Source organism: Prosopis cineraria, unplaced genomic scaffold (genome assembly GCF_029017545.1).
Source record: "Prosopis cineraria cultivar Desert tree isolate PC_DT_omini unplaced genomic scaffold, ASM2901754v1 PC7, whole genome shotgun sequence".
NCBI lineage: Eukaryota > Viridiplantae > Streptophyta > Magnoliopsida > Fabales > Fabaceae > Prosopis > Prosopis cineraria.
This window is the reverse complement of record NW_026555338.1, coordinates 29,724,171-29,742,828: the sequence shown is the minus strand read 5'-3', so window position 1 is coordinate 29,742,828 and position 18,658 is coordinate 29,724,171. Positions and strand designations below refer to the sequence as shown.

Here is an 18,658-nt window from a genome sequence, read left to right as displayed (position 1 = left end):
TTATTTTCTTCAATCAAAATTCTAATTCTGCCCCTTGATTTTTTAAATTTTACCCCTTTGAAATTTCACCCTCTATCAACTTTCTTTGGGGGGGGGGTTTTGTCCAATATATATTCAACCCTTTACAATATTGTACTGTTTGCGAAACAAAACATATCCAAAATGAAATTATTTGAATATAGCATGAAAATTTGAGTCAATTTATTTGGTTAAATCAATAAATTAATATACCTTAATTAATATAATAGAATGTTTTGTTTATAATCAATTTCATCATGGTTTGACTATAGTTTTAATTGTTAACCCTTGAAAGTTTGAACTAATACCTTGATTAGTTTAATAACTAATTCAATTTTTAATACCTGTCCCAAAAAGATTTGAATCGAATCAAGTTAGATCACATATATGTAAAATTTTTCTCACACCCACCTATTCTGGGGTTTGATCCCTAATCTTCCGTATCACAAGAGGTAAAGTTGATAATTTCTGCCTTTAATTTATCATGCGTGCGTAATTATATTACAAATGACTCAATCCACGTGTTGCTGGTGAGTAGGTAGAACCAAATTTTATTCTATTATACAAGTGTGTGTGTGTATGAATATATAAACACAATCCTAGTTTCCCAAAAGCCAGGCTCATGAGAGCTTGAAAGTGTGCAACTTGTTTTCTTAGAAAACAAAATCGTTCTGCTTTCTTTGTAGTCTCAAACCACTCTTCTTTCAACATTTAGATTATATATAGAATCAACCAACTACCAGCCTGCACGTTTCTCTCTGAGTTGCAAAATCAGAACACATGACAAAGTCACACACAAGCTATTCAAGTCGTCCACCACCACCACCGTCTAAGCTTGGAATTGGAACGAGTTCGCACTTGATTTCAAAGTTCAAGCCAAAGATCAGGATAATCCACGTATATGCTCCAGAGATTATCAAAACTGATGTCGCAAATTTCAGAGAGCTTGTTCAGAGGCTCACTGGTAAACCAGAAGATGAAGGAGAGAGAGGTGGTAGGAGAAGAGCAAAGACAAAGACGACCCCACCAACCAGATTAGATCAAACGGGTTCTCAAATCAAGCAGAGGATGATTATGGAAGAACAACAAGGAGAGTTTATGAGTCTGCAAAATGGGTTAAGGATCAAGAAAGAAGAAGAAAATGATGATCAAAGTCAGATGTGGGGAAGGTCAAGGTCAAATGGAAAACTCAGTGGTGGTTTCCTTGAAGGTTTCTCAGAATTAGACTGTTTCATGGAAGAGCTTAGTACTATGCCTGTAGTGTAATTTAATCTGATTCCTTAATTTCTGCTTCTATCTCGTTATTTTTGTCCGCCTCTGTGGTTGTGTGTGTGACTGTGAGTATATATGTCTCTGAGTATATATGGCCATATATAACCAATGTAATTCTGATGCAGTGCAACAGTCTAGTGTGCGTGCAGACACACAGAAACACATCTAGAATCCTTGCTTTATTACTCTGTTGAATGTAGTTGACTTCATCTTTTTTGAAGGCTTAACCTTCCCAGAAACCAGATCAGACCTCTACAACATTTGACATTCGAGCCATTATTATCTGTAGCAACTTAATTATCATAATAGAGATGCTGCTAATACAGTTGTTTATGGCTACATATGAAAACTTTGCAAATTTCAATGGGAAGATGAAAATGGGAGAATTAATCTGTGAGTACTTTTGAAAAATAACCAAATATATGAAATTGCTGTCCTTATCTGAAACCATGAAATTAATTTAGAAGGGAAGATAGAGTGCAATTTTATCAGTACAATTTACCAACAGAAAAAGAAAGAACATTAAGAGTCGTTTTGCACTCTTCTCTTGTCATATAATGAAATACTGAAGGGAGAAAGAGAAAGAGAGACAGAGACAGAGAGAGAACAAAATTGTAACACAAGCTTGAAGCTTCATGAGGGATCCCTTTTAAAGTAAACTACAAGTACAATGTACAAGGTGGGTAGCCATTATTATAGAAAAAATGTGAAGTTTTTAATCATTAACAATTATTTTCTCGCATTTCACTGGTAAATTTAATTATTGCCAATTCACAAGTTTCACATCTTCAGAAAATCACGTTGAGCTATTGAGGTGGAAGCTACTCACAGTATTGCTTCAGCATGAACGTACTTTTTGCCAAATCAAGTGAACATGCGCTAAGCTAAGAGTTAAATCTTAATAACACTATGACTGCTGACTAATTAGCCACTGGGCTATATTAGCTTATAGCTGAATATCAGACACAAATCTGGTCTCATCAAGATGGATCCTTTCAGTGAATCGGATGCTTTAAAGGTTGAACCTCTCTTTAAGGTCTATGTGAAGTGTAAACTACTAGTTTCTATATTTATCCTTCTGCATATACAAGGCAAATTTTGTGTAGAATTTCAATTTCAGCCACGACTCGAATTTAGGGAATAAGGATTCTCCTGTTAATGTAGTAAGCACTCACTTTAGTAGGTGATCAAATAGTAATACAACTAAGAATAATAATTTTAAGAGTTATTTGACTAATTGCTTGATATAATTATAGATATAGATATTATAAATAGTCATATTCCTTGGATCACTCTTTTAAAAAGTGTATCAACACAAATAATTATTTTTTATTTTTTAACAAATGTGAACCGTGAGTTTAATTGATGATAGAGTACAATGATATTATGCAATCCATATAATCAATCCTGCCTAGTAAGATAAAGCTTGTTATGATAATTAATGTAGACTTTATATATTACAAAGTCTTAAAAATAAGCTACATTATTTATAACTTATAAATAATGCAACTTGTTAACAATTTTTTTACTATATATATCCATAGCTAAATGTAACACACCAAATTTTTTTTTTTTTAAATAATTTAACTCAACCATAGTTGGGTTACAGCCACCCAACACATTTTTATATCAATAATTTCGATATAAAATATTTTATAATTGGTTTCAACTCACACACTATAACATTTCAGATAAATTTTTACCTCCCACATGCCATTAGGCTAAATCACATTTGTCCATCCTTATACTCCCAATAAGTAAACTAAATCACATTTGTCCATCCTTATACTCCCAACAAGTAAAATAAGCAATTTAATCAATTTTCAACACAAGCCAGTTATTTGACCTTATAATCATGCTATTTTAACCAATCCAAAGTAAACCAAATATTAAAATTACAGTCATCCAAATTGTACCAAAAATAGAAATAGTTTGAAAGGCACGATTACATTTATATATTCATATAATTGACAATAAACATAAAAAAGTCCTAATATTGGCAATATAACACATTATAAATCATAAATTAAATACCTAAAAGAGACAGTGGATCTATACCACTAAGCCTCTGGGACTCCTCCACGTGTCACTCGTGGCTCTTCTCCTGAAAATTGTTAACCACATAATGAGACTCAAAAGTCCCAGTAACCAAAGCCAATTTATGATAGTGTATACAAACAGTTAAGTGTGTGCTTACTAAGTGAGAATTAAAAAATAATATAATTCCAACAAATATATGAAATATTACAATACACACAAACAACCATCCTTATATCCCTCCATTAACCTCGAGCCGTAGCCCTCACTCGGTGCTAAATTACCCGGCCAAAGGTAGATTAGCCTGAGCCCTTACAAACCACCTATTGAGCTCCAATAGGGGCATACCACGTGGCACATAAATACAACAATAATAGCAAATCTCCCAACACCTCCCACAATAATCAAATAAATTTATAATAATATTGCACAATTATATAATATTACAAAATTTATAATTTTCTCAATAATTACCCAATTAACAAGAAGTAACACTAATCATAAATTAAAAGCATGGTTACCTTGTGGCTTTTTCAATAAATTATTCCTTAAAATTTCTCTCTCACCACAATCTTCACCAGTAATACAATCTACAAATAACATATTATTTATAAATATTAGTTTCAATTTTTGAAACTAATAAAATAATTCTAATAATAGAATTAAAAATATAACATAATTCCTAATCTCAATCTTAATACAAATCTATAGTTAATACTATTAAGTATAATTTTTAACTCCTCTTTTAATTATCAATAAACATTAATAATCTAAAATCAACTTCTAAACTAATTTTTATTATCAAAATTTTCTTTTTATTTCATAAATTCGTACCTAAAATACCCAAAAAATTAAAATTAAATCTCTAGCTTAGAATCATAATCCTATAGCCATAATAATTCATTTCTCATCCTAAATAATCATCTAAACCTCAATAAATCAACATATATTTTCAGATCTAGTCTAGAATTTGATCCATAAGCCATAAATTCAAAGATCATTAACAAATTTATACTCTATAAACATTTATTATACTACTGACAACCTCAAAAACCATATTTATTCAACATAAATTCATCCCTCTTCCAGATCTTAAATTTTCTACCACTACAAACTCAGAAACTAAAGAAGAAGGATGACTAAGAAAAATTTTTAGAACACTTACTTAGTCTTAAAAAGCTTAAAATCACACCCTAAATATCCTATTAAAACTCTTACCTTAAAAATTTAGATATTTCGCACCGGCAACTCGCTTCTCTCTCGCCTCAGCTCGCGCGCAGAATGAATGAGGAAATGAAGGAAGGTGAGTTTTTATAAAAATTCAGTGGGTCCCACACATTTTTTTTATTATTATTCTTCTTCTCTCTCATTTAATAATTAATTTTTTTTAATTATTTTTTTAATAAATTTATTTATTTTTTTTTTAAATTTAGAATTATATCCTAAATTAGATTTAATAATCATTTTCTACTAATTTTCTTACCTCTAAATATTATTATTTTTTAAAAAAAAAATTTCTATTAACCTAAATTAACTATTAAAATTTAAATTGAGATGTTACACTAAACCATAAAAAGAAGTTGCAACATGCTCTATCACCTGGAGAAATCCTTGAAACCTGGTCACACGTTTCTTGCGTCACTCCTTTTCTTTTTCTAGATGTATAAATGTATAAATAGTTATTTATTATTTTCTAACCAGTGTGGTCTTATTCTTGCTATAACATGCTGCAAATCATCTTATTCATTGAGAAGACTCAAATTAAAGAGGAAGTAACCTTGGTACAAATGCCTCCAATAAAGACCAGAGTTTCAATTGTATTTTACAACATTGAAGCTCTTCATAACATTTTAGTGTGAGATCATCAACCAGCTTCTGAACTAAACACCTATGACTATAGCACTGCCCATAAAATCTCGTGGGATAGCCATCAAGTTTGGGCAAGAGAACAAATTCAGGACCTTTTTCCTATATACAGTGAGAAAGACCACTAATGAGAAGCTTAGCCAATACTCTGGCTGAGGCTGCTTTTTCCCAGGGCTGCTCCATCTGCCTCCGTTCATCCCAACGCTTCAAATGTAACAATCTTTTTGTTGTAACACCTGAAGTCAGAAGCAGATAAACTATATCTCAGGAGTTCACGGCAGCAATCGTCAAAGAGATTGAATGCATGAGATGGATCATCAACGTATATATACAACCAGACCTTATCCACCAATATGTATCATGGGCCTATTTGCTGTCTTGGCTATGTCAAACATACCAGCATGTGAAGCTTTCTTCCTTTTCACCTACAAATGTCAAAACACAAGCACTGCTTAGAAGCATAACAGTACAAGATGCCTGTGATGGTTCAATATTCTCAGTTCGTCATATAACGGGAGAAAATTCAAGGAGTTCTTGGGTGTTTGTTTACAGGTTCTACAATACAAACACGCAAAGTGGATAAGACCTTCATACATGATGTGGAACTGTAAAAGAAAATGTCTAATTGTCATGCTTTTATCAGATAATTTGACATTGATAACAAACAATTGAAAACCATGCCTGAGTTTTGTCCCGTATCATTTTAACTAGTATATGTCCACAATTGAAGCAATCTATCCACAAAGAGAGTTAATGGAAAGATACCAAAGCAAAAGAAGAGACCTGCATAAGATTTTCATTGACCTAAATAGAAAAGCTTATGACTAGGTATCAGGGGAAGTGTTTTGAAAAACCTTGGAAAAGAAAGAGGTTTGTGTTTTTTATATCTGGGTTCATAAGAGGTTTGTGTTTTTTATATCTGGGTTATACAAGATTGGTATGAAGAAGTATCATAGCGTTAATAATTAAGCAAACATCAAACGGTTGATTAGATGGTGTTAAGTCCAATGAAGAGAGTTGGAGGAAGATAAAAAATCACTTAAAGAAGTTATTAAGCAAGACCTTTTGGCAAATGGCTCATCTAAGCTAGTTGTTGATAGAGCACAACGATGTAATGCAATCATGTAACCGACCTTATTTAGTGAGATAAAGCTTGGTTGTTGTTGTATATGATCTACATTCTTTACTCATAAAGCAATATGAAAAGATAAATTTGACATGAAGATTGTATGAATGATGAAAGTAAGAAAGCACTTTTGCATGAGCATCATACCAACAAAGTATATCGACTTAATGCAAATGGGAACATGAAGCTTTAATAAGGCTAACGGAATGCTCCTAAATCTAAGCATTGATAATTAAACAAGCATACCGCTGCCCCTATTATCTCTCTAAGCTCATGATCCTCTGCACCTTGTCGTAGAGGATCTCTTAAGCTAACCTGCAAGAGAATCAAAGCATATAAAAACATCTAACACATGTCCCTAATCAGAATTTATAGGCCGACAACGAACATGAAAGACAATACAGGATCAACTATCTAATCAAGATTCCCATTGTTTCTGTCGATTGTGTTCATACATAAAGCCAAGCAAAAATAAGCAGAATATAATAATAAAATAGTTTTAAAATATCAGTGTTGTGTGAAAAGTGAATGCTTACCGACTTCAAAGAAAGAAATACCCGTATGAGATGCAGGTAAGCTGAATCCCAAGGGTAAGAATAGACAGAGAGCAATACAGATGAGAAGAAACGTGGAAAAAGAACTTAGGTAGATTTTGGATGATTAAATCTAAAAAAGTCATCTGGCCAAAAACATCTAAAAAAAAAGTCATCATCCCTAAATGAAAACTTACAAAAAATGCCAGGGAATCATGGCCAGGAAAAGACAGGAGTATTGACTGAAGTCAACAAGATAAGTACAAACTGATAAAGTCAGCTGTGCAGTGCAACTAGTAGAATGGATTGTACAAGCAACCAGCATATAAAAATAGAAGACTCCATCATATAAACTATAATGAAATTGAGATGTCGACACTAAAGGCACCATAGGAATGAATTTTCCGATTCCAACAAACCCACTCTAGCTTTTGCACAGTATGCTCAAGACTAAATAATTTGCAAACAATTTACTACTTATACTGGTCGATTTGAAATTTATAGTTTTCTATGATTCCAGCACTGGGAACCCATCCTATGTAAGGATTCATAATTGAATCAGTAGTTCAATGTTCTGACTTAAAACTGTCTATCCTCTGTTTGATGCAAAGAGAAAAACCGCTAGAAATCTTCTCCATCAGCAGCAGCAGACTGTCCTGAATCTGACATGCATGCCCTAGAATGCTAAAGATATGCAACAGAATTAACCACAATTCATAGGCCTTTACTTTAATACTAATTCTGTAAATCCTGGCCCTTTGCCTGCTGTTCTTGAATGTGCTGTTCAAAAAGCCTACAAGTTTTTTTTCCACCACTTACAACTGCACCCTCCCTGATTAGCTGAATCACATTAATAATTCCGAAACTATCCAAAATCACAAACTCTACTCAAGTTGCCACCACCAAATGGCACAAAATTCAAGTGACAGACAGCGGACACAAGTAATCTTAACAGCTAGAAAAGGGCTTACCTCTGAAGGACCAAATAAACAAACTTTCAAGTTGCCATCAGCTAATAATCTCAATCTATTGCAACCAGCACAAAAATGCTCAGTCATTGATGTGATGAATGACACTGTGCCCTGATGTCCATCTATTGTGAAATTCTTGGCTGTATCTGTTGGGTGATCCTGAAGTCTCTTTAAGCCTATAAATCGTTTCCCCTGTTTGATAATGACGGTCACAAATTATAAAATATCAGTAAGATAACTTCAAAACGCTACAAGTGAGATCATCAGTCAGAATTCTACCTTACCACTATATCCAACATTTCTGAGTAGGGCACAAGTTTCTTGACATTCCATACATTTCCATCAAAAGGCATGAACTCAATAAATCTAACATTAATTGGCTTTCCACGTGTCAACTCAACAAAATCACAAATTTCATCATCATTGAATCCACGCATTACAACACAGTTAACCTGAAACGTTAGGGAAGCATATTGAACAGTTAAAAATGCATCCCTGGTGACATTGAACTTATAGAAGTAATGAACCCTTGAACAAGAAGAATCCTACACACAAAGCTACAAAATTTATTGAATGATTTAATAATTAGAAAAAGCAGTAACTACATGAGGGTGGGAGGTGATCAAAGTGAATATCTTGATACACACACACATGTGTGTGTGTGAATAAGACCAAAAGTTACCTTAACTGGATTATATCCGAGGTCTACCGCAGTATTGACTGAACTCATAACTTTTTCATGTCCTTTGCGTCTTGTCATAAACTCAAACTTTGCTGGTACCAAAGTGTCTAAACTGATGTTCACAGAAGTAAGCCCACATTCTTTCAGCTTAGGAAGTTTCCTTGCAAGGGCTATGCCATTAGTAGTCATGGCCAATGTCTTCAGTCCCTTCAAGCTTGACAAATCCCAACATATGTCTTCAATATCCTTTCTGACAGTTGGCTCCCCGCCAGTCAAACGAATTTTATTCACCCCAGAGCTTACAAAAAGATTCGCTAATCGCATTATCTCAGTCCTTGTTAGAAGCTTAGGGCTGGAAGTGAGCACCACACCCTCTTCTGGCATACAGTACTGACACCGTAAATTGCAACGCTCTGTTAATGATATCCTCAAATAAGTGTGCAACCTCCCAAATGAATCTACTAACATGTCAGAGTCAGGATTCTCTTTTGGCCGATCTTCAAAACATGTAGCAGAAGATGTGGCATACATTCTTGCTGCATGTTCCTTCACAATTCCCCTGAATAAGGCTTGACCATTACTATTTCTGGAGGCACAGAAAGATCCAATCTCACAATTTACCTGTTACAATTACATTAGTAGTGTTAGCTAGTCTTGTTTTATTCCAAAATCTAGCATCAACCACACCAAAGATCAACACAAAGAAGACAATCTAGGATGCTAAATCAATTCTCAAATGGAAAATGTGAATTATCAACGATAAAAGTGGAGGCCCTAAAAGTACTCAATCCATATATTCATTAAAACAAGTAACTAATATATATATATATTTACACGCACATATCACCAAAAACGTAATTAATATAGAGTGAACTAGCAACTCTGTTTTTTCATCTCCACAATTTCCCCCACATGAAAATGATCCAACACACACACACACACACACGGACGCAGGCATGCACATACCCAGGCCCACACACACACACACAAGAAGAAGAAGCTCTTCTGTCAACTTAAAATTGGATAAAAAAAATGATAATAATAACATTTTGAGGGGAAAGTTATAGAAATACCTCACCCAAGGGACACATGGTGCAGTTCAAGTCAATCCTATTCCTATTCCTATGGCTTAAACAGCCCCAACATAAAATTGGTTGGCATTCTTGATGATATCTCACCAATATCTCAAGAATTATGACTCCCTGTATCTCAATACTATCTAAAGGTTTTGGTTTACTGATTTTCTGTTGCAAATGAAAACTACTAAATTTTCTGAGTTTCTTCCAGCTGCTGTTGCACATTTAATAGCGATTATTCCCTTTATAGTTTCCGCAATTTTTCTTAGGATTCTTGTGCCAATCTTGCTGCCATGGACCCGACATATGTATTGGTCAAGCATGTTATCTTTGGAAGTGTGTAAGGTGTGATCCCGTGAAAATAATTAGAAGCAACCAAAAAAACATTTTAAAAAACTGGAGTCACTGGGTTGCATTGGATAAGCGGATGGCATGTTCTTGATCGACCCAGGGAACAGCGTATTTTGACTGCAATTTAGCAGAATTTGACATGGACACTTCGTAAAAGTTTATTGTCCATATGATCCAAGAGATCCATGCATTAAATAAAGATATAGTATGACAATTTAGATAGCAGAATAAATTAGACAATATCCAAAACAAAACCAATAGTTAGAAAGCGCGCCTACCAGTAAGAAATTTGATTGTTTGAGCCCAATACGCCAGTCATTGAGCTTAGATAAGCAGCGCCTCATCCTGGTTTCAGTGATGATGGCAATCACAGAAACAAGACTATGAGGAAAGCGAAAAGAAAAATGAAAAGCAAAGTTTCTTTTTAAGAGAAAAAAGATGCATCACCTGACGATATGATATAGACTGAAAATTGCCTATCTGGAACAGATAGAAGGGCGAGAGGAGAGATGGGGAAGCGAGAATCGTAAGGACCTCTGGGTTTTGGGGACTCTTGAACATGTCGGAGAGCCAAAGTCCAAAACACATTTACATTTATAGAGTCGGATACGCTGGATATGGTCAATTGCAAGATAAAAAGGTCTGCCAGCACCTCAGCTGGGCAGTGAAACTCGGAGCCGTGAGAATGCCGCCGGCCTGTAATTTTAAATAAATTATTATTATTATTTCCTTTTCTGTTGGGTACAAAAGTATTAAACAAATCCGCTCCTTAATCCCGTTTTAATGTTTAATTGTTTCCCTTATCGGCAAGTAAGTTTAATTAATGTTTATTAAATTAATTCATGTTAAAAAAACGTGCTGTCAAGCACGAAAATGACACTTCATAGCAAATAAGAAAAATTGGGTTAAAACCAATTTTCACCTGTTCTCATTGATTTTGAGTTTTGACCAACTCAGTTTTTGGCCGGTTTCTAGTTCGACTCACCGAGTTAATCTTTCCGGACTGGTTCTGCCAACTTCTTCGGTTCAAATCTATACCTTGGAAGACAAATGAAAATCTTGCTGCACTGATATTGATCATTTCTGGACTTGAATGGGTTATGTCCCCCTATGAAGTTGTGTTTTCCTGGTCTCACTGTACCTACCCCGAATTCAATCAGAATTCGGAAGGCTTCCTTCCATCTGTACTGTCACCTGTCTATTTTTTTCATGCATCACTAATTACGTATCATTAATCGAAATTCTATATTATCAAAAACATTATTTTAAGATTTCTATGTTACTTGAGTTATAAAATGTGAAAGATTAGTGAGAAATTTTAAACAATGCAATCTAATGTCACAGTACTTCTCCGTGGAAGAGTTGACCACTCTTTAAGATTTAGATTAAAAGGCTGTGCTTGTCACTTGTAATTTAGAAAAAGACGCACGAGAGTTGACTCTATTTAAACTTAGATTACACAAGACAGTGCACGTTACTATGTTCTTTTCCTTTTACTTTTTTATTATTTACAGAAAATCTTTTATTGAAGATAATCTATTCAAGACACAATTACGTTGGGTGCTAAACGTATCTTTCAACAAAAATTCAAATATAAATTCAGCACTAATTTATATTTGAATTTAGCACTAAACCTATCAAACTTATCTGGCTGTTTCCCCCCCCTACCGAGCCCCATTTGTTCGCCTGCCCATTTTTCATGCATCACTAATTTCACGTGTCATGCTTTTCTGTTACGTCAATTCAGGTTGATCCTTGCATATCATCTGCTGCTGCATGGTTTAGCCAATCACGCTTGTATATTCTTTCGACTGTTCTCTGCACCTCGCAATGAATAGGAAAACTGACAATTAAGACTTAAAGTAAAAATTAAAAACCACCCATTTAAACTCAAGAGTTTGAATTTAAAAAAATAATATTTTAAAAAAAATAAACTTTCAAACTTGGCCCTAATAGGTTTTAAAAAAACGAGCTCAGGCTCAAGCGGCCCTTTAAGGCTTATTTTTGTTTTTCCCTTGAAAATTAAAATATTTTTAATTTTTAAATTAAATTTAAACTTTAAAATATATGTTTATACTTTAAAATTAAAATTTTTATTATTTATTTTAAAATTTTAAACATTATAATTTATATTTTTAAAAAATAAATGAAATATTAAAGTTAAAAATTTTAATTTGAAAAAATTTTAAAAATAAAAAAATAATAATAATGGCTTACGAGCCTAACCCTGAGTTTTTTATATAAGAGTTAAACTTTAAAAAATAAAATATTTTAAAAAATTAGACTTGAGAACTTGAGCCCTTAAGGGCCGAGTCTATCTGTTTCCCAACATAGGAACCCATCAAAATATTTAAAAGAATCACAGCTAATCCCCTCAAAAAAAAAATAATTACAAATAAAGACTAATGTCAAATGGATTGTTGTTAAAATGAGAACATGACTTATTTTTTTTTTAATGGAACTTGTTTTTAGTCCTTATATGTAATTAATTTTTTTGAGAGGGTTGAATGTAATTCTCCCAAGATATTAATTATATTTTATTAATTGGTTTGTGTTAGGAATGATGAACAACCGCCTGTAAAATGGGTTGAGAGAAGAGACATGCAAAAGCAGTAAAAGGACACCATATTTTAATTCAAAACTTCAAGGCTTAAGTTTATGGATCCTTTATTTTTATTATATATTAATTATTAAGCTCAACTTTATTCAATATATTTTGAGAATCAAACGTGTGCACAATAACAGACTTATATGTCTCGAGCAAAACCAACTTTGATACCACTTATTATGAATGAGGAGTGACTGCCTAGGAATGGGAGAAGAGGAAAGACGGGCAACAATAATGGAATAACATCCCATTTTAGCTCAAAATCTTAAGACTTAAGTTTATAAATCATTTCTCTTTATTTTATATTAGTTATTAAACCTAATTTTATTTGATATAGAACTTTCCATATTGACTTGTATCCACTCACGCTTGGATAACCTAAGGCCTCGTTTGGTATGATAGAAGAGTTTTTAATGGAATCGGAATCGGAATTGGAATTGGAATCGGAATCGAAATCGGAATTGAATTGAGTTTTAAAAGTGTGTTTGGTATGAAGATGGAATCATGATATAATTTTAATAAGTATATGTATTTAAAATATAAAAAATCAAAATACCCTTTATTTTATTTTTTTAATAAAAAACTTAACAATAAAAAAAATAAAGAATGTACTTTTAAAGCTCAAAATACCTTTTATTTTATTTTTTTAATGACACATAAGCCAATTTCATGTTGAGTTAGTGGATTCCATGGTGTCTACAATGGAATTGGATTCCATCAATTTTGATGGAATCAGATTCCTTCAAGAAAGCAATTCTGATATACCAAACAAGCCAACTGAAGAATTCCATGTCCAATTCTATTTCCCTTTTCACAATTCTGATGTACCAAACATGGCCTAAGAGTTTGAGATTCACAATGGGCTTTTGTAAATTTCCAGCTGACGCTATAAAAATTATTGCATATCTCTTGTTAATTTTTCAAACAATAACAAAAAATCACAAATGATTGATTGCAATTCACAACGGGCTCTCGTAGATTCTCAGTTGGCGTTACAAATAACTTTACGTGGATTTTATAAATTTTTCAAGTGATTTATTTATATATTTATGATAAAAAATATAAATAATTGACTCGTAATTCACAATTGATATTCATAGATTTTCAATTAACATTACAAATAATTTTAAATGTATTTTCTTAATTTTTTAAGTGATTTATTTGTATATTAAAAATAAAAAATTGAGATTCATACTTGATTCTTATAAATTTTCAACTGATATTATAAATAATCTCAATATTTATTATTAATATTTAATATTCAAGGTTTATAATTGTCATTAAAATCCTTATGGAGTCTTTAATTATCATTTTCCCCCAGGAGTATATGCTATTGGTCACATTTCAATAAGTTGTTTAGAAACGTGGAACCGTTTGCACATAAAACAAAGAAAAGAAGAGGAAGAGGAAGTTTGTAGTAATGATAAGTATCATATCACAATTGTTTATTTGAAACTGTTTCGGGTGGCAGGCTGAGATGGGCAAGCAGCGAATTAAAGAGTATATTTGGGAGAATCAGGCCGGTTTGATTTAAGTTTTGAAAAACTGTTTTTTATTTTTAAAAACAATATAATTTTTAAAAAAATTCATTTGAATAAGTGTCTTGAATTTAGTTTTGTTTTCAAAGCTGCTCTCATTTGTTTTTTTTTTTAAATGAAAGTATCTTAAATTTATTTTTATTCTATTCTTTTTTGTTTTTAAAACAATTGATTATTAAAAAAACATAGTTACCTCACTTAATTTTTGTCATAAACTATCATTGTTAACTGCTTGCAATCATTATTATCAAAAAAATTTTTAATTCTAAATATGTTTTAAAATTAACATAACTAAACAAATGTTTATTTTGTTTTGTTTTGGAAGTAATTTTTAAAACTGTAGTATAAATCAGTTTTTAAAAACGAAAAATATAAATAGAAGCCAAACAAGCTCCCAGTTTGCTAAACGGTGTTTTTTTTTTTTTTGGCTAATCCCATCTAGTTTACAAGTTGTTGTAGTTAATATTCTTTTTTCCCCTCACTTCTATGTATTATATTCACCTTCACCTCTATTTATAATCAATCCCAAACCTGAATAAATGAGAAGAGTTGTGTCAACAACTAATATAAAATTTCATCGAATCTTAAATAAATATGGATAATAGATGTTTGTTGAACTAGATCTCATGATTAATAATATTTTAAAAGACTTAGTTGCTAATATAATATAATAGTGTTGTACAATTCATGTAACTAACTTCATTTAGTGAGATAAAATTTATTGTTGTTATATCATCCAAGAAGGATCCAAGCACTTTATAGTGGCGGGTTAAAGTTATTTTTTCCATTTTTAACAAGTAAAAACCAAGCAATTTTAACTTTTTTTTTTCTTTTTTTTCTGTTTTTGGTATCATGGGGGAGGGCGAGCACCTGACCCCCCCCCCCTAAATTTGTCTCTATATTATGTTCATGTTCTCGTGTTTTTTGTTGTTGTTGGAATTCTTGTTTCATGTTGTTTTACCCAAAAATGTTTCATGGTTTTTGTTTAGTTTTACGGCCCAACTTTTGGGCCTTTTTAATCTGGGCTGTATTAATCAATTTTTTTTTTATCTGACGATTATTTGAATAAGCTCCCTATCACAAGTTTTGAATCCATGTTAGTAGAGCAATTTATGTCTAGTGTTGAATTTATGCTACAAATATAATTATTTTTAATAAGAAAATATTTATGAATAATAATAAAAAGTTACCCATCATAAAAACGAAATGGAAAATAAGTAATTCATGCATAACTCAACGGAACTGCATCTCCACTCCCTCTCTTTTCGTCTGGTAATCTATCAATTATTTATGTTGATATTGATGAACATAAAAATATAATTTTCACGCGCCTACCCAGTTAGATAAGATTGGAATTTGAAAACAAAGTCCTCAAGGATCCTAAAAAAATGGTTTATATATTAGAATTTGAAGTGACGTGACAGCATCAATATGTTAATATAAATATCTTTAACATAATAAAAAAATATTGAGAGGGTTAATTTTTTATTCACATATCTATATAACATCTCACAATTCATAATATTATTTTGGCAACAAAAATTCGAGTCTGCCTTATTGACAAAAAAAAAAAAACTATCAATGCGTTGGATTTTATATCGCTCTTATCTTAATTCAATTATTCTTATTTATATTTTCATTTTATCTTTATTTTTTAAAATTATATCAATAAGAATTTAAAATTTTTCGTCCAAAATTTCAAGTAACAAGGTATACAATTATTATTTACATCATAGAAAATCTAATTATCATCATCATCCATCATTAATATATATATATATATATATATTTTTGAGAGATCAATTTTCACACACACATATAGTGTTAATAAATATAGAATAATACAAAATACAAAAAAACTCTAATATTAAAATAATTTAGTCACTACCAAGAGTTGATATGGTTATTAAAAATTTGATTTATAACTTATAAGACTATAAGATCAAATTGCTATATTGATATGAATATTTTATTAATAAATAATTTATAAATAAGTTTGCAAATATTCTTTCAAGCATGCCTTATTTTTAGTGAATGTATCCACTCGCTTAAAGTTCATTGCATAAGAAAAAAAGAAAATAATAGTTAAGCCCTAAAATACTAAGTTATACAAGTTAGGTTTCCGATAAATTTTTTTAAAAAATAAATTAAAAATATTAATATGAATTATTATAAATTCAACAATTTTAATTATAAATAAGTATTTAAATATTAAATATAATTTTTTAATTATAATAAAAAATTCTATTAATAACTATTTGAATTGATATTTATTATTTATTTTTTAAAAATTTTTATCAAAAATTTAACTATCATTAATTCATTTCTTTAAGACTTATTTATTTTATTAAAAAATATAAGTTATTTTTAATTTTTTAAAATATAATTATTATATTTTTTTTAAAGTATTTATATTAATGAATGATTTTATATTTATTGTAAGGTGTTTAATAAAAGTAAATATAAAAAAAATAAGATTAATTTAAAAATAAATAATTATTTTATTAAAAAATAAAAATTTTAATCGAGGGAGTAATTGTTATTGTCCTAAAGAAACATAACGAGTCACGCGCACAGTACTACGAACTTGCTTCTTGTTATCAAGCTCACCAAATACTGCGCGTCTCCATCGCCTTAATTCGGTGAATATATCAGATAGAGAAAGTAATCAGATCTTCCGTCGTTCAAATCATTAAACTCAAATCTGACCGTTCATCTCAATTCGCAGCCATCAATCTGCCTGTCCATTTATCTCTCTTCTCTATTATCCTCCCTCTGTTTCCAAAATCCCAGACATCTTTTATTGTGCCACCCGAATTCATGGTTCATACACTTGAAAGAATTCATTATCTAGAAACCAGGCCGTCATGTTTTCGGAGTTTGTTTCTCTGATTTTCTATCCGTGACGTTTGGCAATCAAGTTCCAAACTTTCTTGCGATTTTTTTAACTCTGAGATCCATTTACTCGACCCATGAACGGCCAGCCTCAGATCTTGCAGAACCGCCAAATCTATCCCGTCTGGCTTCCCCTTCCGCCGTCGTTCCCGCCGGACAACACCGCTCCGTTCTCTCAGCGGCCGGTAATATTTAAAGCCCAGGCGGAGACACCCAATCCTCCGGGTCGGGCCATTTCCAGGCCCAATCCCGATAAGAGGAACGAACTTCGTAGGGTCGACCCGCTCGGGGCTCCACCGGGTCAGGGATACAAACCCGCCAACCATGGTGACTTGCAGTTTCAGAATCGATTGAAAGGTCGAAGATTTTATCCCAAGAAGAAGAACAATTCTCGATTTGCTCCCTTTGCTCCCAGGAACACCACTTCGTTTCTGATTCGCGCCAAGAAATCCGGAGGTATTGCGTCTCTGGTCTCGCCATGTCCTGTCACGCCGGCGATTCTCCCGACGCCGGTGTTCTCACCGGCGAGGGAGGATTTGATGGACATGGCGAAGCAAGAGTGGGGGGTCGACGGGTACGGCTCGATGAAGGGTCTGATCCGACTTCGTTCTGGGTCACCTAAAGGCGATGAGGATTTTCCCGATAACAACAGCGGCGGCGCGTCTAGTGACAGCGACGTGGAAGAAGAGCGCGTGGAAGTTGAGAGGAAACTGGACCATGACGTAAGAAGATTCGAAATGATATACCCAAATTCCACTGGCGGCGACGATCAGACCAGTGTACTAGAGAACAGGGTCGACGAACAGGACGGCCATATTTCTCAGCTGGAAGAAGAGAATTTGACGCTGAAAGAGAAGCTATTTCTGATGGAGAGGGAGTTGAGTGAACTGAGAAGGAGGGTCGAGTGCTTGGAGACTAACGGTGGGATGGCGCCGGAGAATGTTGCGGAGACCATAAATGACGTCGCCGACCACGAGGGCTCGGAGAAGAGCGTAGGAAACGGTAATGATGAGGACGATGGTGTTAGAAACTGAATTACGAATCCTAACAGAGAACTTGCATGTAATGTACCTGTAAATACCTGTATTACTGTATATGTATTTGTTGGATGGTAGATGCAGTGACAGTGAATATATCACGTTAGTTTCTTTTGGGAATGGAATGAAGAAGGATTTGGAAACTGGACATGACAATCAGAGAATTTGCAGGTCACTCGGATTATCTTCTTCCTTGTGCTTTCCTGCTAATATTCCTCTGGTTATCTGATTCTGGTTACGATTAGTTACTTATCTAGGATCATGTATGAAATGTATCTGCTATTACGTATGTATAAAAGGAAAGCTGTTTTGTAAACATTGATATCATACTCTTGGTGAGGTTGATCTAATCGTTAGTCTAGATAATGATGATGATGATTCATCTAATTATTGACTTTATCTCTGAGCTTCTCCATATATCATCTTCAGGCTGGCACAGGCACTAAAGTGAGACAAATTTTTTCTCCCTCCTGGCCTCCTCCTTCAAAGTTAAAATTGGATTTTAATTAATTTATTATAAGTTAGTTAATTAATGATATTTAAAATTCTATATTATTTTCATGCTTACCTATAAACATTATTAATTATATCCTTTAATTAAGGACATTTAAAAAAATTATTAATTATATATTGAAAAACTCAAAATAC

General features: G+C 32.6%; 3 protein-coding genes across 4 annotated transcripts; 2 read left to right on the top strand and 1 right to left on the bottom strand.

Moving 5' to 3' along the window:
- Positions 1-649: 649 nt before the first annotated feature.
- Positions 650-1,623, top strand: LOC129314833 (VQ motif-containing protein 25-like). Its single transcript, XM_054958272.1, has one exon. It carries the CDS (start codon positions 799-801, stop codon positions 1,282-1,284), a length of 486 nt encoding a protein of 161 aa, XP_054814247.1. The 5' UTR covers positions 650-798; the 3' UTR covers positions 1,285-1,623.
- A 3,443-nt stretch (positions 1,624-5,066) lies between these two features.
- LOC129316300 (GTP 3',8-cyclase, mitochondrial-like) lies at positions 5,067-10,537 on the bottom strand. 2 transcript variants are annotated; one of them, XM_054960647.1, is made up of 8 exons: positions 10,380-10,537; positions 10,211-10,277; positions 8,512-9,126; positions 8,108-8,275; positions 7,824-8,015; positions 6,566-6,634; positions 5,534-5,618; positions 5,067-5,429 (listed from the first exon to the last, which is right to left on the bottom strand). In XM_054960647.1, exons 2-7 carry the CDS (start codon positions 10,274-10,276, stop codon positions 5,535-5,537), a joined length of 1,194 nt encoding a protein of 397 aa, XP_054816622.1. In that variant the 5' UTR covers position 10,277; positions 10,380-10,537; the 3' UTR covers positions 5,067-5,429; position 5,534. The 2 variants fall into 2 exon arrangements, with proteins under 2 accessions (XP_054816622.1, XP_054816620.1); XM_054960645.1 differs by having other exon boundaries at positions 8,506-9,126; positions 10,380-10,536.
- Positions 10,538-16,745: 6,208 nt separating this feature from the next.
- On the top strand, positions 16,746-18,326 carry LOC129316301 (uncharacterized). Its single transcript, XM_054960648.1, has one exon. The coding sequence runs from the start codon at positions 17,051-17,053 to the stop codon at positions 18,005-18,007; it is 957 nt and encodes a 318-aa protein (XP_054816623.1). The 5' UTR covers positions 16,746-17,050; the 3' UTR covers positions 18,008-18,326.
- The last annotated feature ends 332 nt before the right edge of the window (positions 18,327-18,658 follow it).